The 26032-nt window shown below is 36.5% G+C and overlaps 1 protein-coding gene across 6 annotated transcripts in view; it reads left to right on the top strand.

Moving 5' to 3' along the window:
- LOC113050478 (FERM domain-containing protein 4B-like) overlaps positions 1-23545 on the top strand; it is a 42010-nt gene extending 18465 nt beyond the window's left edge. For 2 of the 6 annotated variants that reach the window (XM_026213458.1, XM_026213455.1), the window contains exons 5-24: positions 245-329; positions 2104-2160; positions 2581-2603; positions 7292-7375; positions 7944-8009; positions 9384-9441; positions 9763-9849; positions 15131-15207; positions 16349-16487; positions 16610-16751; positions 16841-16974; positions 17074-17190; positions 17282-17510; positions 17723-17770; positions 17957-18080; positions 18688-18852; positions 19078-19787; positions 20278-20398; positions 21589-21786; positions 22360-22493. In XM_026213458.1, the coding sequence (XP_026069243.1) occupies positions 245-329; positions 2104-2160; positions 2581-2603; positions 7292-7375; positions 7944-8009; positions 9384-9441; positions 9763-9849; positions 15131-15207; positions 16349-16487; positions 16610-16751; positions 16841-16974; positions 17074-17190; positions 17282-17510; positions 17723-17770; positions 17957-18080; positions 18688-18852; positions 19078-19787; positions 20278-20398; positions 21589-21760 (2638 nt within the window). In that variant the 3' untranslated portion in view covers positions 21761-21786; positions 22360-22493. The other 4 variants (XM_026213456.1, XM_026213459.1, XM_026213457.1 and 1 more) reach the window with 4 other exon arrangements.
- Positions 23546-26032: the final 2487 nt, after the last annotated feature.

The following is a 26032-nucleotide window of genomic DNA, read 5'->3' as shown; positions in this document are numbered from 1 at the left end:
TCATTTCCATGTTCAATGGCTATCCAATAGGGGGCGCCACTTGCAGTTAAATACAGCACACAAAAGCGAGATACGCTAAGATGGAGACTAGAGAAGATTTGGCATTTTGGATTGACAATAATAATATGTATTCATTCACCTTTTTTTCTCTCCATATGCAAATATTGTTAGTTTCCGTTTATAATAGGAGTACATTTATGTTCCGCATTGACTATTGCTGTGTTTTTTGGGTTTTTTTTTGTAGGTTTTACATCGAGAGTGTTGCATATTTGAAAGATGCTACCACCGTTGAACTGTTTTTCCGGAATGCTAAGATATCTGTCTACAATGTAAGTGATCCAAGTATTAAAATCATGTCAAAGATCAAAACAAATAAACAGTAAAGGTTTATTAAACATTACAATACTTTTGTAGTGGACTGTGTGATAACAGTTAATAATTGTTATCATATGTTATCAATAATGTATTGCAGTCATGTGGTTTTCTTATGTTTAATACCACAGTTGTCGATTGGATTATTGTTCCCTTTTATTTTATTTTATATTTTGTAAGGCTTTAAAAGAGCTTGGCAGATGGCTTCCATTAAGTTCTTTGTGATTAAAAGATGACAGCTCTGACACAGCAGGATGCTGCTGGGTTGGCTGGCTCCTCTCTAGCCTCTTACAACTAATAAAGGCTATTATTGAACCAACAAATTTAATTCAGCTTAACACTTTTGATAAAGATAGTATAAATTGAACTCACTGACAGATTTCTTTGATCTGTGTGTTTGCATAGACACTATTGTAAATCACATTATTTTCTGAAATAATCACATATAGTATTTGACTATCTTGTGCTGCATTTTGTTGCTTCCTACTGTAACATAAAAGGTGGGAAATACTGATCATTTGTTTCTCAAGCCATTTCGAAGCAAATGGGTATATATCTCCAGTGTGATGCTGAACCTTGTTTGTGTTTACTGTTACTGATTTTTGACAGGGACAACAGAATTGTTTATATCTACTTTCTGTATATGGAAATAAATATGCACATTTAAGAAATGGTAAGGTTTTTTATGTAATTTTATTTAGCATTTTATTTAGTATTTAGCATTTTGTTGTAATATAAGAATTAATGCTTAATAAAAATGTATCTGTTACAGCCCTAATAATAATAATAATAATAATAAAATATATATATATATATATATATATATATATATATATATATATATATATATATATATGTGTGTGTGTGTGTGTGTGTATATATATATATATATATATATATATATATATATATATATATATATATATATATATATATATATATATATATATATATATATGTACATTATGGACCCTGAGCAAGTTGATTAAACTTGTTATATAAAAATATATAAATATACTCTATATATCTATATCTATATATATATATATTACCATTATTAATTATTATTATTATTTGAAACATTGTCATTAGCAATCAGACATTTGTGTTTCTTTGACCGATAGAGTGGTGTGAGCCGAGTCCTCTCGGGGCGCTGCATATGGCGTGATTGAGTGGTTGAGGGATATTACTTGTTGTCGTACAGCGACCCCATGTTGACCGATTAAATATCTACTTTTGTAACGGTCGTACTACAGCCTACTACTTTTGTTATTTATTTAAAATTACCTCGGTGCAGCCGTGTGGCAAAAACTATTTATTCAAAGTCGTCAAGTTAGTTTTTATCATTTGCTTTCGCGAGACACTAGCGTCATCTTCTTTTGATGCATGTTGTAACAAGAGCGCTGAACCTGCTCCCAGACTGTACCATGTCATCCTGGGGTGGTCCAAGTTGTTTGTTGCAGTCATTCCGATTATATTTAGTTACCTTTAAAATGTTAGATTTATGTGTTATTGTGATAATTGGTCAGTTCTGTAATAGTATATTGTGTGTGAGGTAGATAAAGTTATTATTTTTGTAAAGACACCCTGTGTCTGTTTAGAAAGATGGTATCTTCCTCGGTGGAACCTGTGTGTGTGGAAACGGTTGGTGGGATAAATAGTTAACGTTGTGTCTGTCGAAAGCCAAGAGTTTAAATCAATTTTTAACTCCTTCCTTTTTTAAACTTACAGGAAAATATTGAAGTGGAGAGTGAGATCGTTTTTAAATTAGCCGCATACACTGTTCAGGTGAGTGAGTATTTTTCATTCTCTGGGATAGTTTTGACAGACTCGCTCCGAGTCATTTTCATACGCAATTTGTATCCGAACTGTTCTTAAGCTGCTTTACAACTAAACTGGTTTCAACTGTGTGTGACTGTAGTACTGTATGTCTGGTTTTTGCGTAAGAGTTTGCATTTATATTTTCACTAAAATGTCGTATGGAACAACGTCCCCTCGCTGCACGTTTGTGCATTGAAATGCTTAGGATGCGACGTAACTAATGATCAACTTTTCATTATTTGGCAAATGTGTACTTTAGAGACCTGTGGGCTGTAGTAAACCCACTCTGGAGTTAAGCTTCTTACCGCATTGACTCAAGACTCAAGCATGTGTAAATGTTCAATCTGAATGATTCATCAACGCAAGCATTTTGTCTCTTTCCTTTAGGAGGCATACGGAGACTACACAAGGTAATAGAAATCTTACATCTTGGTTTTAAGATTGCATTAGATCAGGGGTAATCGACACTTGTAACATAGACGATTATAATGTCTAATCTGTTTTTAATGTTTTGTTTGTGTTTGAATATTTAATAGACATTGTTCACAATTAGGAAAGCACTAGTAAAGGCTTATCACCTAGTAAAAGTGTAACATTTTCTGGTTGTCAAACTTAATGTAACATACAACTGCCTTGAAACTGATTTAATCCACTAAAATGACGTTGGAGCCAGGTGGTTCATAGAAAATGCAATGAATAAAAAGTTAGTTCTGAGAAAAGGTTAGGCATTATTTGAGAGAAGATTTTATTTGGTGTTTAAATCTTCTTTTACTTGTTCAATTACATATAATGAGTGTGTCTAAATTTTACAGATACCTTTTAGGATCACTGTGTGCATTTTTTCTTTTCTTTGTGAGCGTGTTGATTCTTTTTTTTTTTTTCTTAATCTGATACTGATTTGAGCTGGACAAATAATTAATAAAAATGTTGCTCTCAGTTTGTTTGCACAATATGTTACAAAATCATTTCAAAATAGTTAAATGCATGTTCTGTGTTCTTGTTTTTTAATGCTAAAATTAGTGTTTGTCTGTATTGGTAGTGGAATTGTGTGTTTGTAAGTTAGATCCTTCTCAAAGCAAGCATTTTAAGTTAATGTTTAGATATGCCTCATTGTTTTGTTGTTAATCCAGCCCTAGTTGATCATTTCCAAAGGACACATTTAATGAGTGAGTAGAACTGGCTGTCAGTATGTCTGATGTATATGTCCTTGGCTTGGATATTTCTGGACTTAAACCTTAAAAAGGACTGGTGTGTGCATTTTGTGTAAGGCGGAGCAAAATTCAGTTTAGAGATTTTTGTTATTTATAAATGTTGCCCATTTTCTAAGTCTATTTTTCACAGTCATCATACAGGTAGGCATGTTTTCCTAGTTTTTCTTTCATAAATTTTCAGGAGGTTTATTTCAAATGATTAGTTATTGTAAGTAATGGCATTCTTTGCCTTCTCTGTTAACATGGATTAATTTTGAGGCAGTTAAAGGGATGCATAGGGATAAAGCAATCTGTTAAAGTAACACAAAAAAATGTAAGCGAGAATTCCTTAGAAAGGTTTGAACATGTGTTGGCCCCTTTCTCAATAGCCTTGCAGTTCATTATTAGAAAACAAAGCTTGTCCACTATTGGGAACATAGGTGTGTGTACACTTTCCCTTTCACTCTGAAAAAGTTTACATTGCAACAACAACTGCTTTTGTTTAGCAGTGGGGGACCTGTTAAAGCCTTGTGAAATGGATTGACAAGCTTTTTCTTTCTGTGTCAAAAATGGATAGGAAGGTATATTTTGAAAGAGCTTGGCGTGTAAAGGGAGGTTAGAGTACACAGCCACAGGTGGCATATTGGAGCTGCTTTCACTCTGGCCTTTTACATTTACTGTATGTCTAGTACTTCTACAACAGGAAGTGGCACATTGGCACTGCTCTTCTTTTCTGTGGAATCGCGTTGATCTCACATGATGTGTGTTTGGTTATATGACAATGATTTAACAGATGTACATTGCCTGTGTATTTTAATAAATTATATTTCAAATTATAGAGAGAGATTATTGTACAGCATTGTTCTCTGTTCCACTGTTTTGGGTCATAGATGTTTGTTTGTTTTTTTAAAGAAATTAAATAATACTAATTAAATTGATCAAAGGTGACTATAAAGACCGATTTAATGTTCCAAAAGATTTCTATTTCAAATAAGTTGATTATTTTGAATCCTTCAATTCATCAAAGAATACTGTAAAAAGTGTCATGCTTTCCACAAAGATATTAAGCAGCACAATTGTTTTCAACATGGATGATAATAATAAGAAATGTTTCTTGAGCACCAAATCAGCAAGTTAGATTTTCTGAAGGATTATGTGATACTGAAGGCTGGAATAATGACACAATTCACATTTTAAAGTGTATTAAAAAAGAAAACAGTTATTTTTAGTTGTGATATTTCACACAATATTATTGTTTTACTGTGTTTCTGATCAAATAAATAGCTTTGGTGAGCATAAGAGACTTCTTTCAAAAATGAAATAAAAATCTTACTGACCCCAAACTATTTAAACTGTACTGTATGCCCAATTTTTAGTTTTTGTACATTTTTATAGCTGATATTAAATTTACTTTTTCTGGCACATAATTGAACCGTGTAGTCGTGCAGTTCTGGAAGCAGCATATCATTATATGAAAAGCATGATAGCGTGCTTTTCTAGTTTAAGTGGGCTTAGGATACAGCAAGCCCTCATACCTTCTCTTCCTCTTGTTTCTGTTCTTTCCACGTGGATAAAGGCTTTCAGATCTCATAAAGCCTGAGCGGTTGCATTTGGAGGCCCATGGATTTAAGTTTATGTAGGAAGTAGGAAGACCCCCACCTCTCTCCATATAAACCTACTCCTCCTCCTCTCCACTGTTAAGACTGCATAGATTTTCGGGGAGAGGGAGTGGAGACATCTCCCGCTGACAGACTCTAGGGGGTCATGCAGGACACTGATGTCATCTGTCTGCAGTTTATGTCAGGAGCAACCAAGTGGGGGTTCTCCCTAGAAGATCATCCCCTATATGTCCTAGATCTTTAGAGAGAATATAGAAAGTTCAGGAAGTGGTGGCACTTTTAAAATAAACAGTGAGGACTCGAAGTAGAAGTTGCCTTCAGTTCAAGGATATTGGCATCAAATGACCCATTTCCCACTTATTTCCAATAATGAGGGTAGGTATATTCTTGAAAAAGCTGACACAAGGCTCTAACTCCTCCATGCGATGCTTGTGCTGGGTTAAGTGTTTGCCCGCCCTTCCTTGCCAGCTTTTTGATAGTACAGACAGCATAATGAATTCCAGATTGCTGACAAGGCACTGCGGTCTCAGGGCACCACTTTAATGTATTTTACCACATTATCAAACCGGTCTGATAGATTTAAACATTCAATATTATTATAAATTGCTGAACTACAGAATCAGCTGGATTTAAAAGGAAAGTGCACCATGGAATATAGTGTTGCTTAGTCAAGCAAGGTATTAATGGGCTGATAAGTAAGGTTAGAAAGGTTTTTTATTTGATCAATTCTGTAACAGGTTTCCTTTTGTTTCAATAAATTTAAGTATTCTGAATCTGATGTTATGGTTTTACAGTGTTCTGCACATTTAGATCAGTTCTTGCGCTTTATCTGAGTAGTTGCTTCCTGTGAAAACAATATAGCCCACTGCACCCTCAAGAAAAAATCACAGCTTGCTAAAGTAGATCAGATGTCTGGAAGCCCATGACATGAGGGTTTTCAATAACACTGCTGTCCTGTTTTATGAATTCAGGTGTTGTGTCTTTTGTTCCAACATGAATCATGATGGTGCCAGTTTGATTTTTTTTGTGTGTTTGTGTAGCTTTTGTTGTAGTTAAATGTGTGGCCTCCTTCTGAAGGGATAGTTTGCACAAAAAAATTTAATACACATTTTTTCATTGTTTACTCACCCTCATGCCATTTCAAACCTGTTTGTCTTCCTTTTTACAAAGCAAAACACAAGAAGAAAAGTTTAATAATGCATAAGATGCAGTTTGTTAATGTAATTGCATGCTTTAATTCCACATAAGAAAGAAGGTTTTGAAACGGCACTATTTTAACATGATTTGTAACTGAAATGCTGTTAAATTAAGGTCACAGTCGTTGACATTGAAGTAAATCACAATCTCTAGATAGATAAGATGCTATTAGTATAAGTACTACATCATCACTAACTACGGTTTGAATTTGTTACCTTACATGGGGAATCTCAGTTTTACATTTACATCTATTCTTTATGTAGGCTCTGAGTGACTATAAAATGTCAAGGCAAGGTTTTTATAGTTGCAGAATAGAAAAAACTGCACATCTCGTAATATGTAATCCAAACACTGATTGTTTTAAAGTATAAGAGTTGAGGTGGAAGCCCGTGTACCTAAAAAGGAATTCCAGCAGGATGATAAAAGATAAAAAAACCAATGTGCTCTTCAAACATCACGAAGCTCTTGGATCTGCCTATCAGTGTCATCACTCCTCACCTCAGAGTTCTGTTTCAGAAGAATGATATCTGCTCTCCTAAAACAAACATCATTATCTCTTAAATCACATCTTGTTTTGGCCAAACAAGTACTGCTTCTACAGAATTTATACATTATATTCTTTCAGCTTTGCCACATCATTCATCAAGCTGCAGTGAGATATAAAAAAACATTAGGTTTCAAATTTTGGAAAGAGCTGCAGTAATAATCGAGTCAAAAATAAATACAAATGTTAATTTAAAAAATATATTCTCTCAGTGTTTAAAATAACTGTCAGGTAAAAAAAAAAGGAGTAATGATAACAGTCATACACAATGTATTACTTATGTTACTGATATTTTCAGACTGTTGCGATTTTTAAAAGGGTGTTTTGGAGAATATGTTCAAGAAGGTTGACATTATCGAGGATAATTTCATGTTTAAAATAAAGATTTAATGAAAATCGACCACATATTGCTGAAAGTTACAGTAATGCTGTTTCATGCATTGTACATTACTGCTGTTTCATTTTTTATTTTTTTTTTACACTAGCATATATTTAGCTAGGACACCCTTTCTGTAGTTTTAACATTATGTTTTTGTTTGAACTTTTAGTGATGAAAGTTCAAGATCAGACTTAAAAAAGCTTCCAGCTTTCCCCACTGCAGTATTGAAGGAGCACCCGTCATTAGTATTCTGGTAAGACTACTTTTTATTTTTTACAATAAATACAGGTAGCTTCTGTAATATGACATTTTCGTGAGTGAGGCACAGTATAGTAAGACTAGTAAACAGACAGCAGTTATTGAAGTGTGTGTGTGGAAATTATTGTGTGAGGACACAGCTATGTGTTAGTGCAAGAGTTTAAGAAACAGCTGTGCAAGTGCATGCAAAAGCAGCTGTGTTAGTTTATATACATTTAAAATATGTGTATATTGTCATTTTATTGGTGTACAAGTTTCGTGTAATCCTTATCTTTCATACTTTCCTTTTTGCCGTTTCCTAATAATAAATGAATACTTACAGTGTGTCTGTGTGTTCGAGAAACCAGTTTTTAGGATAATAGTCTTAAAGAGTTTGTGTGTGTGATTCATAAGACAGCCAGCCAGATGGCATGTCACGCATGTGCACCTGGTGTAATATCTGACTAGTTAATAGTCTGACTAGCCATATCATTTATATGGCACATTCACATGTTGGTCTCATACTCAGTTACTGTTTTGTTGCACTTGTGCGGGTGGTAATGCTCCTCTCTCTTGCCCTATAGTGAAGATAAAGTAATCGAGCATTATAAGAAGCTGAAAGGCCTCAGTCGTGGACAGGCTATCATACGGTAAGCACACTAATCATTTATATGTCTGACATAAGGGCTTTTACACTGCGGCAACCTTTTCAAAGTACCAAAACTAATTGTGGAACGACCCACTTTTGGGTGTTTTACTGTAAACGTACTGTAAACATTGTGTCAACTTATTTTGCAAGTATGATGATGAGCGATAAATTGTATCGCTGTATCACTGCCAGTTGTTGTTTAAGATTCTTAGTCCTCCTTTCTATTCTTTCAGTCGCTTTACGTATATGTCGACATTCCATGTCCGTTATTGTGAAACCAGTGAGGCACAACAAAATACAGTTCTGATAAGGGCTGCACGTTGTGTCGTTTAAGCATCGATATCGTGATGTACAAATCCACGATGTAGGCTCTCGTAGTTGATCCGTTATTCATTAACTGGATGGGCCAGCTGCTCCCCAGCCCTTGACGAATGTGACGAATGTGATTCGTGGATTAATTGCACAATTTAAACTATCATAGAGTGAAAGTTTATCATTGACCGGACTGAAAAACACATGCAAGTTTAACAGGGTAGAGCGAGAGAGAGAGCGCACGTGAGAGAGAGAGAGAGAGAGAGCGAGCGAGCGAGTCGTCTTCAAACAACACGAGCGCTGTCTTGCTCTCTCTCCCTCGCGTATATTAATCAATTGACACGATGATGTCGATGTTTAAATTATTTAAAATGAGAATGTAAGTGTGCTCACCCCATTTTTGTTTTTAAGAAAAAATATTGCAATATATATCGCAGAAAAATTAAATATCGCAATGTCATTTTTTCCCAATATCGTGCAGCCCTAGGTCTGATCACAGCGTCCTTCATCCTCCTGTTGTTAACTTCCTTTTTTAATATTGTTGAACACCACGTACAAGTGACGTTGCTGTCGACCGGCTTACATCACTCCCTAGTACACTCGGTGCGATTGCAAAGCTTTAAATGCTACTGGGAAATAGTTTGCGCAAAATCGTCCTTTAGTACTGTACATTTAGTTCTGGAACTAAAGTGGTGCGAAAGGCCTTAATGATGATCTAAAGGAGCGTAGGTACAGGAACTACAAGTCTGAGCCTGTTGCTCTTCCTCTGATAACTCCTGCACAGTTGGTTGTGGAAAGGCAAAACTGTGTAATTACTGAAAGTGACTGCTCTTATCAGGCCTGCTGATTCTTTGCCACTTTATTTTTAGCTCATTGGGAAGAGACAAGGTCATTTCTGTCAGCTTGATTTGTGCTGCTGCGTTGATATATTGACATTGTTCCTCACTGAGAAAGCACCAAGAGAAATCAATTGTAGGACTGCTGTCAGTGACGCATTATATATGATTTACTAGGGTTAAAAATTTGCCTTATTAACTTTCTGTGCTATACTGTTGTTCAACAGGTATCTGACCTTAGTTGAGTCTTTGCCTGCATATGGAGTTCATTTCTACAAAGTGAAGGTGTGTGGTTTGATTTATCATGTGATATTTTAGGAAACACAGAACGAGACAATACTGAAGTCATAATTAATACGTCCTTAACTTGATTTATGGTTGGTTAAATAATTAACCACAAGTAAAATGTGTGTGGTAAAGTTATAATTGTGCTTAGTTCATTAGAAATGTCTTTGGAGATCAAACAGTGATGTTAAAATAGCTGCTACTGTATGTAAATAGCTGTGTAGGTTGGAATCCTTTTGATCTTTTTATTTAATTCCTGATATGAGAAAAAAAAGCAGCATTAACCTTTAATTTTCAAAAAAAGTCTCAACTCTTTCACAGGACAAACAGGGCATACCGTGGTGGCTGGGGATTAGCTACAAAGGCATTGGCCAGTACGACCTGCAAGACAAGCTCAAGCCACGAAAGGTTTGCTTTGTTTGTTTGTTTGTTTGTTTTGTTCTGTTTTGTTTAGAACCTGGTAAAAGTCACGGTGATGGTGATGGAGAAAGTTCAACAACAAAAAAGATCTAGGTTCACCATCATAATTTTAGGGTGGATTCATCAGAAATGCTTAATATCGCAATTTTAGGCATGGAAAAAAGTATTTCAAATAATTGCATAGCAGTGTTATTGCCTGAATGGAAACTGAATAAAAAATAGGAACTACAGATTAGTAACTGAGAAAAAGTGGAATATAAAAGTTTGAAGTCAGTACGATATTTTCTTATTTTCGTTAATTAAATCTGAATCTCGAAAAAAAAAAATATTTTTCCAGGAATAAATTATGTTTAAAATGTTAATACTCTATATCGCACAGTTGATTTTATTGTATATTTTTGATTAAATAAATGCTATCTTGGGTAGGCATAAGATACTTTTTTTTTATTTTTTATTATCACTATTTCCAAACTTTGAAAGGTAGTGTACAATTCTTCTTGTAAATGTAGTGTACTTGCTACCAAGTGCCTAAAAATCCTAAATATCTTTTATATTGGATTACTATAAGCTGGTAATTCAGTAATTCCTTCTTCATCAGAAACAAACTTTGTTTCCAAGCGTGCTTGTGTGCCTCCTCTTTCGATGTCTCTTATTTATAATTTTGTGTTCTTTGGCATTTTTAATGAACATGCTCATTTATCACATTTTCATCACAACTCTGTCCTATGAGAGATTACTAACCATTGCTCTCTTTTATATAAGGAGAGCTTCTATATTTCAGCCCCACTCTCTCTCATTAAAGTGTCTGTTAATTGGCATCCATTACACCAGTGGTTTGTATGATGCAGCTGGGTGTTTATGTATATTCAGCCCTGTACCAGAGTGTTAATGGCCATGTCCCACTCTGAAACCCTGCTGCATGGCAGCAATGAACACCATTCTCTCCCTGTGGAGGGTATAATTATGGAGCTTCATGGGGAGCAATGCTGCAGCAGAGGCAGAGACTGGACTGAAGCCTGCTAAGTGATGTCTGAAGGGGTATTGGCTCTACTGACAGAGCCCCAGTTAGCTTTTCTCCTGCCAAAGACGTATACAGGGTTTTACGGGAGTAAAAATCTTCCTTTTTATTACTCCTTTTGCCATAAAAAGGTGCAGTAGTGGCACCATAGTGCAGTGTAGCTATCACATATTATTACTAGAGTATTTTGTAATACATATTCACATTTTTTAAGGTCCAAAAAAGGTAATAAATTTGGTTATTGTCTCTCATTCCCTCCCTCTCCTTTTTTGTGTCATTTCTCACTCGACTGGGTGTTTTTACACTCACTTTTTGAAAATACACTAGGCCCTGTCAGAGTGCAACCCATGATCTTGCCTGTATTGATTGTACTTCCTGCCAAGGAGGGCGGTCTTTGTGTCCACCCACCCCACAATCTTCTTCCAACACATCAAGCTCATTATGCAAATCTGACCGTCATTGTGCATTTCACTCGGCCCAGACAATTGATCAAGCAATAGAACACAATTAGCTTAGCAGGGGGCCATAGAGGAGAGCGAGGGGTCTTGCTGCCGTAACTCCTCGTGCAAGAGTTGTTGGGGGTCTGGAGTATTAAAAGCTCTGAAACTTTTTGTCTGAACTTTCCCGGGCTCTGAACTGATGCCCCATGAAAGCAGTAAATTAAGTGCGTTTCATATTATTGCTGCTAAAGTCTACAGTCATTAGTCTGTCTCCAATTTTATCCCATACAATTTTGTTTGAATTATCCGTTACATTAATACAGGAATGTTGCTAAAAGATCTAAAAAATCACTATCAAATGGTAGTTACATTTTTGTTTTTGTTTACACTGTACATTGTGTTTAGACTGAATCCTGTAATCTTGTGTGTTCTATAATTGTCATCCTGTAAAGCAGGGGTTTTCAAACATTTTGATGCCAAAGAAATACAATCTACTTGCAAGGGATGACCTTCCTAAAATATAATGATGGCAAAATAGTTTAAAGTATAACAACCCATTTATAATGTGTGAGAAAATGTGATTTGCAATATTAAGTAATACAATTATAAAAAAAAAAAAAAAAAATGTTGCACTAAAGCCAAAGAAAATTATTAAAGTATTACCTGGAAAATACGGACCTTATATTCACTCTGTATTTAAAAACCACTCTGAAGATCCTAACAACCATATAGCAATACCCCAGCAATGTGGCGAGTTTTGCGTATGCAAACAGCCATCACGATTCTTTCTTTCTTTCTTTTTTTTTTTTTTTTACTATTTATTTGTGATTACCTCCTTAGGGATTTTGTATGTATGAGTGTGTCTGTGCCTGAGAGAGGTGGATACAGAATATGATTGAGTCATCATTCTGAGATGACAATTGCGTCTGGTTTGTCTGTAAATTTGGTGATGATGAATCATAGACACACAGATTCCAAGACAATTCCCAGACAATTCAGTTTTTTTTTTTTTTTTTTTTTTTTAGTAAGTAGCTCCAACATGTCTTTAAAGAAGCAACACTTCACACAAGCTCATGTTTGGTCATGTGTAGTTGCATGGCTTCTATTTATATTTTTGTATACCTTAGCTTATCTGAAAAGTTAGTCTTTTTTTTGTTCTTTTGGTTCGGTTTAATGTTTTGCGGCAGTTCACACAGTCAGGGTTACAGTCCAGTCCAAAGCGCAGTTCCATTTACATAGCACAGGTTTACAAAAGAATATGGTTGTGAGTCTTAAAAATTGTGATTTAAGTCATTTTGGTTATAGAATCCAGTCATCACTCTCCTAATATATCTAGTGTATATAAAACTTAATGTGGAACTCCAAAAAAGGACTGATAACCGTATTCCGCTGCTTTTGGATGAAGTCTGTCTTGAAGACCTAGCAACATCTTGAGGGTGTGTCCATATTCACAACATATTTCTGCACTGCATCATCATTTAGCCCAGTGACAGGAAAGAGTTTAAAGGTGTGTACGATTACAAAATACTACTTTGACACATCCAGATTTTATGTATAAGATGGTTTTTAGATGTGGATAAACTGAATCCACAGGTATCGATACTAGTGCTATACATTTATTTTGGTTCTTATTGGCATCACAGGTTGGTTACAGTTACATCAGGATCAGTGATACTTTTAAAATACATCGTCTGCAGGGTTTGGGTCAGCAAGTTAACATTTATTATTTTATTGTAATTGTCTTTTTATTCATTCGTATTTTAATTTATTTCCATTTTTGTATTTGTTTATTTTTGTTAATTTTATTTTATGTTTGTTAATTTAATTTAGTTTTAATTCCTAACATCTGCAGACATCCTAGATTTTCCTGACTGTCTGTCTTGCTTTATCAGTCACAGACAGTCTGAGGTGTTGAAGATTGTTCCCATTGTCTTCCCATTTGTATGCTCTCTCTCATTTGCTCTCAGACTTATCAAATTATCTGTCATTTAATAGGATAAAAGAATTATGCTGAAGTAGCTTGTCTCACTCAGCCCATTGTTTGACAATGCTTTTATTGCTCCCAGTCCTTTAAAAATAGCTGATTTTGTGAATATCGGTTGTAAGAAATGCATAATAATGTGATCTTGTAATAAGATAATGGCATGACAAAAAAAATTATGCTTTTGGATCAGTCGTGCATTTATACTGCTTATTTTAGGTAATCTATTCCACATTTTGACTTCAACATATGACATACTATATATATTTTTGTAATGTTTTTTAATTTTAAAATAAAGGTCAGGGAACTTTCATGCTGTTAGATAGTGAGAGATTCCCTGTTGTCGTCACATCAGCTATTTAGACACCGTGAGAGAGGCATCCTGTTTTCACCAGGAGGTGAAGAGTGCCATGGCCAGCCATTAATGATTACAAGAAAGTAGTAGATTCCTGGCATATTTGCCTTGGGAAGCATAAGGGAGCGAGCATCCAAACCAACGGATGAGGGATTACAGGGGATACAGACTGTAAAAATGAGACAGGCTAGGAAAAGGAACACGGATTAATGAATAGCTATAGAAATGTGTTCATTATGATCAATGCTACAAATCCCCTCCCAAAACGAAACGAGGAATATCCTTCTATGTGTGTGTATTTTCAGAGAGCGTAACTCGTTTGTCTGGTTTGACACGAACCGGAATCGGGTATCATACTGAGAGGGAGGTGACCATAGAGAAAGAATGAAGTTGTGGAGTTTAATTATATGGGTTAGAGTTTTAGAGATGTGATTGCATAGTCTGTGGACGGAAACCAGAGAGAGACACAAGTGCAAGTCTAGCTCAAGGTGGGCAAGGGTAAAGTTTAGGTGCTAGTGATGTCACAGTAAGGGGGAGGGAAGGGGTGGGGCTTAATCGCTTGAAACTCTTGCAACACCTTTCGGTCTCTTCGAAAGCAGACAAGAGAGTATTGTTCAAGGAAGCCACAACCCTGTGGGAAACTTTAGATCAGGACTATACTGAACCTGTCCAACTATCCAGGGACTTTAAAGGCTTTCTAACTGAACTGGTAAGGTTCTTTTTTTTAGATCTCTGATCTAGGATAAGTTGTCATTGTTAATTTTGTTGTTATTAAATATGACTGTCAGAAATATGTCAAGTTTTAATATGCTCTCGGCAGTCAAATCTACTGTGTGAGCCATGCTTGGATCAAATTGTTCCTATGCGTATTACTCAGAGCTGCATTCGAGCTGTACCTGGTGGGGAGCGTTTATTAACATTCCTGGTAAATCCTCACCCCCGCACACTGATAGTAGTTGGATATTGTACTTTCCCTGCCCTAAGCTGGGAAGAGCTATGATGGCGCTCTGGAAAAAAGATCTGAAAGTACAGTTCTCATGAATGGCAGATGTTTTGGCTATGCTTTTATCACAAACCTGTTTTTCAGTGCTCTCCCTTTAGGCTGAATTTTATAATAAGTTATGAGCACAGTGGACGCTTTGCAGTGCTTTGATTGTATTGTTTTCATACCCAAAGCAACTCTATTGTGCTTCTAGCTTAATATATCAATATCCATATGGATGTAGTGATGTTTTTGTGAGCAGTTTCAGAGTACAGTGTTTCAAGGAGGGCATTAAAATCTTTGTTTGGTACAGAGAGAAAAGAATACATGCTAAAATACAGGGATGTAAGTATCAATGGGTGAATCTCACAAAGAAATGTCTAGATCATAGAAATTAGTGCGAATCCTGTTTGCACGTCTTTTTGTCATTGATATATTTTCATGATGTTTCACATAACAGTTTTCCTGTCTAACTTTTCCTCTTTCTTTGTAGCTCTTTCTGTGGAAACAGCTTGAAAACCTGTATTTCCGAGAGAAGAAGTTTGCTGTAGAAGTCAACGAGCCTCAGAGGTGAGAACTGAAAGATAAATCTACAATGGGTCATGTCTTGATGTACATTTTCCATGTTATAAATGAGATTGGCTAAAGCACACAGTGAGCACAGTTTGTGATTTACTAAGTATTATTTTTTACGTATAGACTATAGACTGTGGCCTTTTGACGTAGCTAATGTTTCTAATGATGAACTGTTGCAGTGAAGCAATTGATCACTTTACGCTGTAGTAATAATACGGATTGGGGTTGACCTGTAAACAAAGATGTATTTAATATAATTGGATTTGTACAATAAAAAAAAAACTATTTTGTTTAAATTAACCTGACTACTTTTAATTATCATTTTTAAAGGGATAGTTCACCCAAAAATGAAATTTCATGTTTATCTGCATACCCCCAGGGCATCCAAGATGTAGGTGACTTTGTTTCTTTTGTAAAACACAAACCAAGATTTTTAGCTCAGCCCATTGTAGTCTATCAGTCTACAGTGGATGGGAATCACAGCTAAAACATACAATTAAAAAAGAAAAAAAAACATAAAATTTAAACCCTGCGGCTCATGACGATACATTGATGTGCAAAGACGCAAAACGATCAGTCTGTGCAAGAAACTGAACAGTATTTATATCGTTTTTTTCCTCTGTTTCACACAATGTCCAAACTGCTAGAACTCTAGAGTGCGTCCTTCTGTGCGTGTTCTCAGCAGCAGGCGGCCAGGTGCATGAGGCGTCTTCTTGCTTAATGGCGGATCGCAGACTTACAAGTGCATTACCACCCCCACCTATCTCTCAAGTGGTCCATTGGCATTCCTAATAGAGATTGTAGATAGTGTCAATCGTCCATTTGAGAAATAGGTGGCGGTAATGCACTTATAAGATGAAGAAGAGGCCACACGTGCCTGTTGCTGAGAACACACCCAGGAGGATGCACTCAGGAGAATTCTAACAGTTCGGACATTCAATGAAACTGAGGTAAAAAAAAATGATACTGTTCACTTTTGGGTGAACTGTCCCTTAAATGTAGAATCACTTAAAAAAAAATGTTTTATTGCTATTCAAATGATTACGGTTACAGAAGCCAGTATTTTATTTGAATTGACACAACATAGGATCAATTGTGTTATGTTTGACTTCAGTGTGCCCATGTTAATCCACAGAAGAACAGCTTCTAGACGCACATTTGGTCAGTCTGGTCAGGTCATCTACTCGTGGTATGCCAGCCATTCTCTGATCAAAACCATCTGGGTGATGGCAATCAGCCAACACCAATTCTACCTGGACCGCAAACAGAGCAAAGTCAGTATTTGTGCATCTTTAATACATATTTCTTATAATTGCATAAATCATTGCTTAGTTTCTGTACTGATAGCATGCAAAAGTGATGACGTAATAACCTCTTTTTTTTTACGTACCTAAAGGCTAAAATAACTTCAGCAAGAAGTTTGGGGGATATTGCCATGGATCTCACAGAGACTGGAGCTCCGAGGAACAGTAAGCTGGTCAGCATGGAGAGTAAAGACAAGCTCATCATGGCCAGCAATGGAAGCTTGGTCTCTTCCAGTAAGGCAATCTGTTTCTTTCGTCACGAAAACAGCCTAATGAACATTCATACAGATGTCAAGATTGAGCTTGCTTTTGCATTCATTTAGATTCTGTAGACAATGAAGTGAATGAGGAACAGAAGAAAGAGAAGATTGCAGAACTGAAGAACAAACAGGAGAGCATAAAAGAAATGGTTGCACTCAAGGAAGAAGAGCTGAAGAAAATTTGCCTCCGGGAAGCTGTTAGTGGCTTGTCATATTTAAATATGCTTTTTCAAGTATGTCCATTTAAACAGTCATATCTTAAGATTTTCTTTGCCCTTCTCTTTTAATGTGATCAGGAGTTAACCGGTGTGTTACCTAAGGAGTATCCTTTGGCACCAGGAGAGAAGCCCCCCACTGTTCGAAGGCGCGTGGGAGCTGCTTTCCAATTGGACGACCTTTTCCCTTATGATGCGGTAAGCTGTCTCAATTGCTTTTCTAAGAAATACTGTAAGAGCTGCTTGCAGTTTGTGTACTTCTTTGCTAATTAAATTTTGTTCCTTGCAGGACCCTCATTTAAGAAACCTGGAGAGCTGCTTTGCGCTCCAGAAAAAGATTGTGGAGGCAGCGAAAAAACTTGCCTATGAAAATGAGCTCTGTAAAACCGTGAGGAAGAAACGCAGGAGAAATCTTCTGGATGCTACCAAAAAACTCCAGGGGATCGAAAATCAGATTAATGATTACAGAGTGAAGATTGGAAAGGAGCCCACACAAAGAGCTTCTGTCATCATTGCTGGTGCATATCTGGTTTAATTATTAGTCATGTATATTATTATAATATTATTGGTCAAAATGTGTGTGAACCCTGGAAACGTGCTTGCTTCTACAGTGTATTCAAACTTGCACTATGTTGACAGTCATGGTTTGATGCTTCACTTATGTAGAAGCGATGGATAATGGCGTAAGGAAATATTACATGCAGAACTATAATCTCTATTGTTGTTGCAGATGATGTAAACCTTGACAGCCTTTCTGACTGCCTGAATTTGGAAGATGGTGAGTATTGCAACAATGTTATGTATAATAGAATATGTGGTGTATTACTTTAGGTCAGTGTAGTAAAAATAAAATCTTACTGACCGTAAACATTTAAACAATAGTGTATTAATGCCATTGCCTCTTATCGGTACAGGTTAGACTATGTGGCTATCCTGTTAATCTTGTTAACTCTTTTTATCTTAGACGAGCCATTGCAGAGACATTCAGTGCAGTATTCTCCACGTCCCAACTCCTCAAACTCCTTTGCTGCATCATACCATTCAAATCACATTGATCACACTCATGACAACTACCAGGACTGTGGCAGGTGAGAGTCTTGCCAACCACAGCTCTTCAGTTTTAAGTTTGAGCAGATCTTACTTTTTCCTGCCTATGGCTACTGTTTGCTTTTGTGCTGTTGAGCTAGTAGAGACCTGTGGACAAGAAATCAGCCCTGCATTCCAGTCTTCCCTTGCCTCGACTTCTTTCTTCTCAATCTCCTCTTATCAGCCCAAACACTCACAAGTGTTAAAAATAGTGCCCCCAGGAATAAGCATGTCGCTGCTTGACTGCAAAAACTCCAGCAATAAGCACGTAATAAAGTGGGGGCGGAAGGGGCATAAGCAGGAAAGCTGTTCTGGAAAGTCTCACAGGAACAACATGCATTAAATAGAATAAGCCAATGAGTTTGAAGTTCATTTGGGCCAGACAACTGAAATCTGTCCGTAAAATTATATGTAATTCTTCAGTCATTTGTTATTTAATCACTTGTTCCTCTAAATCCAATGAGCTTTTGTATTAGATTTAACCAAGTACAAGGGTGGCATGCCGTAAAAAGTTTTTCTGTAATTCCTTGGAGGTTTTTGTGCACAATAAGAACTCCACCCATGAAGGAAGTTTGGTTTGATAAAGCATTGTTCTTATCTGCATTCTAGACTAAATTATGGTCAAGTCCAAGATCCTGTGGCTTATATGTACGGAGATGCCTTATCGACACCGAGCAGCCCTTACCGTCAACCCTCACGCCAACCCTCTGACTCGCGGAGCATGCCCCCTACCCCTCAACTTCCCCGCAATGCCTACAGCAGCATCCAGCTCAGGTACAGAACACAATTGAGCCCTCTTCATCACCCGCTCACTGGTGTGACACTTAAATGACATTTGGTAAGAAATAAAGAGTGTTCCCACGGTCATGGCAAACCTGTAAATGTCAGGGTTTTTCAGGATTGGAAAAGTCATAGAAATGTGCATTATTACATTATTTTTATTAAATTCATGATTTTGAAAATGTTTCCAATAATTATTTTGCTGCTTCCTGCATACAGCACTCATTTTCGGCAGCGCAGCGGTAGTCTGGAATCTCAGTCAACATTGCCTACGGAGAGTGAGCCACCTGAGCCTGTCTTCACCATCTCTTCTCCCCGCCGTAGCAATAGCACTGAGATACTTGATGATGGCTCCTCCTACACCAGCCAATCCAGCGTGGAGTACCCTGTACCTGGCTGCCATTCACGTGCTAAAAACCGCCATCGGCGAAGGCAGGGCAACATATATGCCAACACAGGCAGCATGCCCAACCTTGCACAGAATGACACACAGGGATATACACCCCAACCTCGGCAACAACCAACCACCACTGCCTATTACGTTACTGGATATCCACGTTACATCGAACCTGAGGTGTACCCAAATGGACTGTACATGTATGAGACCGAGATGGAGGGACACTATAATGTTAACCCTTCCTACTACAGACACAACCCTCATGGGAACTATGGCCAGGATGAGATAGATGGCTTGACTCATAACCTTTATGCCACATTAAGGCCGTCAGGGACCCGTCGTCCATCCAGGATGGAGAATCCTGTCACAAACAATCAAAGGGCTGAAGTGGTGGAACACTTGCGTGTTTGGTACAACCGACAGCAGAGACAACAAGGGTATGAAGCCTACAGGGGGCCGCAGCAGAATCTGGGCTATAGGACCATGTCATCAAGATATGTACGCAATGACAGTACAACTTCCTACTCGACAGGTGAGAAGTGTTGCAAAAAATACTACCTTGCGTTTCCTCATGTTAGAAATTTTTCTGGGCTTCTCTAATGTCATCTTAAATGGGTGAAACCCAAAATCAAAAGAAAAAGGACAAGAATTATGAATAAGAAAAACGAAGCCTGGACATTTGCATTGTGACATTATTATCAGGTTAATATATCAGTAATGTAATGTGGAAAAAACATATTCTCATCCGGTTTAGTCTTTTTTTTTTTTTTTTTTTTACTAAATTAACTTCATCAATTTTCTTGTATAATTTAGACATGCCTTTTATATATTATTAAATTTGAAAAAACTTAATGGCCATCTAATCTGCCATAACAGTCAAATATCGGCTGTTTAATTACCCTGACCAGTCTAAAACCTTGTTGTTTTGAGTAATTTTTCTTCTCCCTTGAACAGTAATGTTATCTGCATGAGGTTCTCCTTCATTAATTTCCTTTCATCTTAATTTCATCCTAAATTCGCAGTTGGTTCGGAAAACTGGCAGAGTCGACCAGTCATGGCAATGTCAGAGTATGATATGCCTCCTGCACACCCTCAGTCCTACGGCTACAACACTGTCCATTACAGTCAACCGTTACACAGCAGGTACGACTCTTCTGTGCTCCATCGTCCTTCACTGATTGCCTCATTAGCCTTTATCTGAACCTGATAAAGAACCAGAGTTACCCACCCACCATTTCAATGGCATGCAAGAAACTCATTACTGCGTGCGTCTCCAGCGCCTCACAGTAAAAAGGTTGAAAAAATGTTATAGAGCCACATTAAATGAAAGTCCCACGTCATGTCATAGGAGCTTAGTTTGAACTTTTTTGACCTGACAGTAAACATCCACCAAGAATTCCCTATAAATCACTTTGAAATGTACTAGCAACCACATAGCAAAAGCATTAGTAATGACCATTACTCATTAGGTACTAATACATAACTTTAAGGTACTAATATGCACCCTTTAGGGGAAAATTAGGTAGAGTGGTTTACCTTTGTAAGGGTAGCTACTGCCCCAGTGACAGCTTTTGTATTTTATTAGATTTTTTTTTTCTGAGTGTATGTAGCCGTTAAACAGTAGTTTATGGGCATGTTCTAGCTAACAGCTTGCCTGACACCATGCATCTGGTTACTTCTGCTGGAGCACTGGTGCAGTACCTTCTCTCATGCTTTGTTCTCCCTATCACCATTCTTTTCCTCACAGAGGCTCCAACTCGCACTATGAAAGTGCTTGGCACTACCCCGCCTGCCCTCAGTACTATCCTTCACATTACTCCCAAGCTTGCTCTTCCTCCCTCCCTCCTCTTCCTCCTCCTATTCCTTCTTCCTACTCTTGCTATCAGATGAAGCAGCTGAGTTTGTCCCCGCCTCAAACTGGTGGTGCAAGCCATGCAAGGGTTAATAAAGCTTCATTTGCTAAGTGTAGCCCTTAATCGTAAGTAAAGCGCCAGCCGTGTGGTGTTGCTGTGTCTGTACTAGTACTACTTGTTTAGTCAGCGTCTCACGATGTCTGGCTTGTTGTGTGTTGTAAAAGTATAGCTGCATGGCTTCCTTTTAAATGTGCTTGTGTTTTTCCAAGCAACCGTTAAAGAAGTAGTTCCAATACCATTCAAAATTTTGGAGTCATTCATTCAGTTATTAAAGAAAGTAATATTTTTTTTCCAGCAAGGTGCTTTAAATGGATCAAAAGTGAACCCTTTAAGTGTCAACATACATCCAGTGATCTCGTAATGAGCAAACACAAACACTTAACAATTTGATCTGAATGCTACTTACCCTTCCTTCCAAAGCAGCCCTGACCCCCATCTGCTGGCTCCGCATCCTCACCCTCTTATGGACAGATACCCACCCGAGAATGGGTGGATGACTCCGGGCAGGAGAAGCCCATTGCCAGCGCCTTTAGAGGTGCCTGGTGCAGTTGCCAGCGGTTATGACCCGGAATACATTTATACTCATTTCTAGTGACTCAGACAACATGTAAAACATTGGTGAGATATGAAGGACTGCATTTGACTCTCTAACTGTAATGTCGAATCACTCAGGGGTTAACAAACTGCAGTATTTTCTTCTGCTTACTCACTGGTGGTGGGGTGGTTGTGTGTTTTCTTCCAAAAAATGGGGAGGTGTTGTTTTAAGGGAAGCATCTAACCCTGCACTTTTTTTTTTATTGCTGTGCGCAAGTTATGACTAGCATACATGTGTGTTTTTGTATGGTCTGCTTCAGGTGTGTGAATGTTTAACACTGTTCAGTGATGTCTAACTCAACCTACTTCAAATCTGCAAACATGTTTACATGTATCAATCATCAATATGGAAACAAGGCAGTTCCTTAGTACACATTGCTGCAAAACCAGCTGCACAAGGAGTTATTTTTGCAACATTGTGTTTTTTGCAAAACTACTGACCTTGACTCTTCTTTTTTTTATATATATATCTGGTATTGTATTCATATATATTATGTGCTACTGGGGTTTAAAATGATTAATAAATCAGTCTATTTGTCCATATTTGCTGTAGATCTTTGCATTATTAAAACATTTTACTCTCTTTTCTGTTTGCAGATCGTATATAGATCTCAGCCACCATGATTCACACACTAGCAGCCCAATGGACAGCAGCTTTGACTCTGAAGACCAGCAGACACTCTATTGGCATGAGAACTCCAAACCTGGAACAATAGTGTAGAGACTGAGAGAAACAGTTTCCTGTTCACTCGTATGTGCCTTGCTCACATCCCGTTTGCTTATTAATGCCAGCGAGTCCCAAAGGTAGGAATGTCGCCGGACGAGAGCCTTTAAAACATGCGTGTGAAGGACAATACATTCTCTTCGTGAACAAACCTGTGGGATAGCACTTCGTCTTCAAGACATAGCTGCTGTGGAAACTTTGGGTGAAACTTTTGACGCTGTGGGCAGAATGAACTGGGTGCATCGCCCCAATACACACACTGTGAGATTGAAGGATATTGCAACATTAATGTTTCATCAGACACAAGCAATCAATGATATGAAGGATTGAACCCCGATTTTTTTTCATGTGCAAAATCCTCACCAAAATATTCTACAATGCTTTTTCACACTTGGATTATTAGTCAAACTTTTAACAGTGTTTTTGTGTGTGTGTGTGTGTGTTGGTAAACTCCGTACTTGGAATGTGATTGTGCAACAGCCTTCATTCAGTATTTTCTCAGTCACTTGTGTACCATTTTAATTTAGTTTACAACCAGCAGTGCTGTTTTTAATTTGTGCGGAACTAACATTTGCACCAATCACAAGAAGTTTTCCTTTTTTCGCACTAGCAAATTCTAGTAAATCATGTTTGTCAACATGTTACTTTACTTCAGCCAGTGCCAAGTATTCAGTTTCTTTTCTAATCCTGTTAAAATGGACTGCAACAACTCTAATTATTGAAACATAACTTTATGGGAGTATAATTGTTTTTATAATGTCACTAACAAAATATCCTGGTACAATAATAGTGGCCATTTACTGCACTTTTATACCCTAATGGACTTTTGGAAACTATGAATGAGAGCACAGCATCTCTTTCTCTTCAGAAGGGAACTGTATATGTGTTTGTAAATACTGTAAAAACATTTGATACGTTTCTCACCTTTTTAGAGAGATTTGTTTTTATCATTTTGAAAGATTTGTTTTTAAAGCATATAATATATAATTTGGATTTCTCAAGCTGGTTCTTAGTAATTTGTCAAAAAAAAAAAAAAAATCTTTGGAATTAAAAGAGAAACCCAACATGTATTGCTCTCGTCTTTTGTCAGTATTGAGCATGAATGGTTTGAGTTTTTATATTTAGAAATATAACTTTCTTGTGGCTTCATGAGGAAATACCACCTGCTGGGACACATGCAATATGGAAGTTAACAATTTCACGGAGCGTGACAATAAGCCACCATTGGGACTATACAATTATTTAATATCAATGACAATTCAGTGCAATATTGGTAACATTTATATAACACGCTTAACCACAAAAAAAAAAAAAAAAGATTACAGCTAGTGATACAATTGATTAATTATACATTTGTCTATTCATAGCTGAAATAATGAATTGAAGTTCTCACATAAAAAACAACCACTTATGTTAAAACTACACACACTAATAACTTTTTCATTACTTTAGACTCTGAATTCTCATGAGAACAAGCATTCGTCATTGTGTTTGGAGTACAGTATAAAACCAGAAAAACAAGTTTTGAGACTCCAGCTAAGAACACATGAGCCACTTCCCTAAAGATAAGCAATCGGTCATCTATGTAAAGAAAGAGCTCATAACACATCATGTGGCTGGCTGGCGTTTTATGCCTCACCTTTGATAAATATTCATAATTCTGGTATTTATGTTCGCACTTGGACTGATTCATAGAAAATAAGTAACATTTAAAATGAATTGAGTACAATGATATTTATATTTGGTCCATGAAAAAAAAAAGTATTGTTACCTCTGACCTATTAATTGTAAGTCAGTGACATTCTTATAATAAATATATTTTCAAAAATATATAATACAAAATAAATATACTATAAGACTATATTTCAATCCAAAATTAACAGGGAAAAAATCATAAAGGAAAATAATGTTTTTTTGCTCATTTTCTTGACAGTATTTTTCAATTTATATAATAAATATTGGATATAATAAAATATTAAACATTTAATAATACATTCTAGCATTATGATTTTCATCATTATATTGCTGTAATATGATTTATTTATTATTATTTTATTTATTTTTCCCAATTGAAATGAGAAGTGATTTCATAATGCAAATAATTTTAATGGGTAAATTTTATATATATATATATATATATATATATATATATATATATATATATATATATATATAATATATATAATATTATTATTATTATTATTATTTATTTTTATTTTTTGTTTTCTTTTTATTTTAGTGTGGTACAGAATTTATGACATTCACCCTACAGCTTCTGAAGTGATTGCTCTCTCCTCACATTGCCCTCTGCTCTTGACTTTGAGCGAGATACAGAAGCTTTGTTCTGATGAACTGTGGCCTGGGGCTGTGCACCCTACACTGCTTCTGAAGTATGCTGGGATGTTTGTGCTGCAGCTGTGCCCTTCGGTCTAACCTCCTCTTGCTCTTGTAGCCACCAGCTGCACAAAGATATCAGCCAGGTCATCCACAGCTGACTCCAAACCTATGCAAACAATGGCCATCTATTAGTCCTTCATGAATACACACACACCATTCTTCCAGTTGTCAAGTAGGTTTGTGGTTATGCACCCTATTAAACTTCACAGTACATAGACATAACATTATTGTAACATAATCATCTTTAACTGAGGAACTGGCGTTTTATTTACCCAATTTTTCCAAACAACATGTCAGTTCATTAATGGGCCTGTGGCTCATCTGATATCACATTCAATGGCAGTGTAAAAGTATGCAACAATAGTCAACTTAAACAAGGTCATTAGACATGAGTTCCATCATAGATTAACTACATGTCTTAGGTTTGTTTTAATCTCCATTTAGCAGAAAAATTAAATAAATATTATAATTAAAACAAATGTGCTTTTTTTGTGCACTCAATAGTTTAGAATTATTCGCTACCTTTCTGATTAATGTTGGGGAAAGTTACATCTAAAAGTAATGCATTATAATTTGTGTTAATCCCTAAAAATTAGCATTACTTTTTATGAAAGGTAATGCATTACATTACTTTTGCATGTTTGTTTTTAATATAAAAAAGACACTCTTCATCATTAAGAAAAAAAGAAAGAAAATATATTTTTTAATATAATATTTAATATTGAATATCATCACATCTTCTTCAGCTACGTGCAACAGAATAAATAGTCATCTGCTGTGAAGAAAAAAAAGTGTTTACATAACTTGCATTAATTGTTATACGTTCACCCAACGCTGTTTCTGATATTCCTTGTTAGCTATGTACTCAGCATTTTAGAATTCAAAGAGCTCAGGTTTGGGTCTGTTTTTAAACGATAACACATGAAAGTGAAGTTGCTGATTCAGCCGGTTCAGCTCTGGAGGAGCTAAGCATGATTTACTGTAGGTAAATTTGCACAGATGTTGGGAGCTGCTCTAAAACTACTGCATATAGGATAAGAGTGAGGGACAGGATCTGGATTAGCTGTGGGAATAAACTACCTTTAAAATCATATTTCCTCATACATTTTAAAGACTCCTCATTTTTTTATACAAGGCCGCAAGTTCAGT

Source organism: Carassius auratus, chromosome 31, assembly GCF_003368295.1.
Source record: "Carassius auratus strain Wakin chromosome 31, ASM336829v1, whole genome shotgun sequence".
In the NCBI taxonomy this organism is placed as follows: domain Eukaryota; kingdom Metazoa; phylum Chordata; class Actinopteri; order Cypriniformes; family Cyprinidae; genus Carassius; species Carassius auratus.
This window is presented reverse-complemented; position numbering and strand designations above follow the sequence as displayed.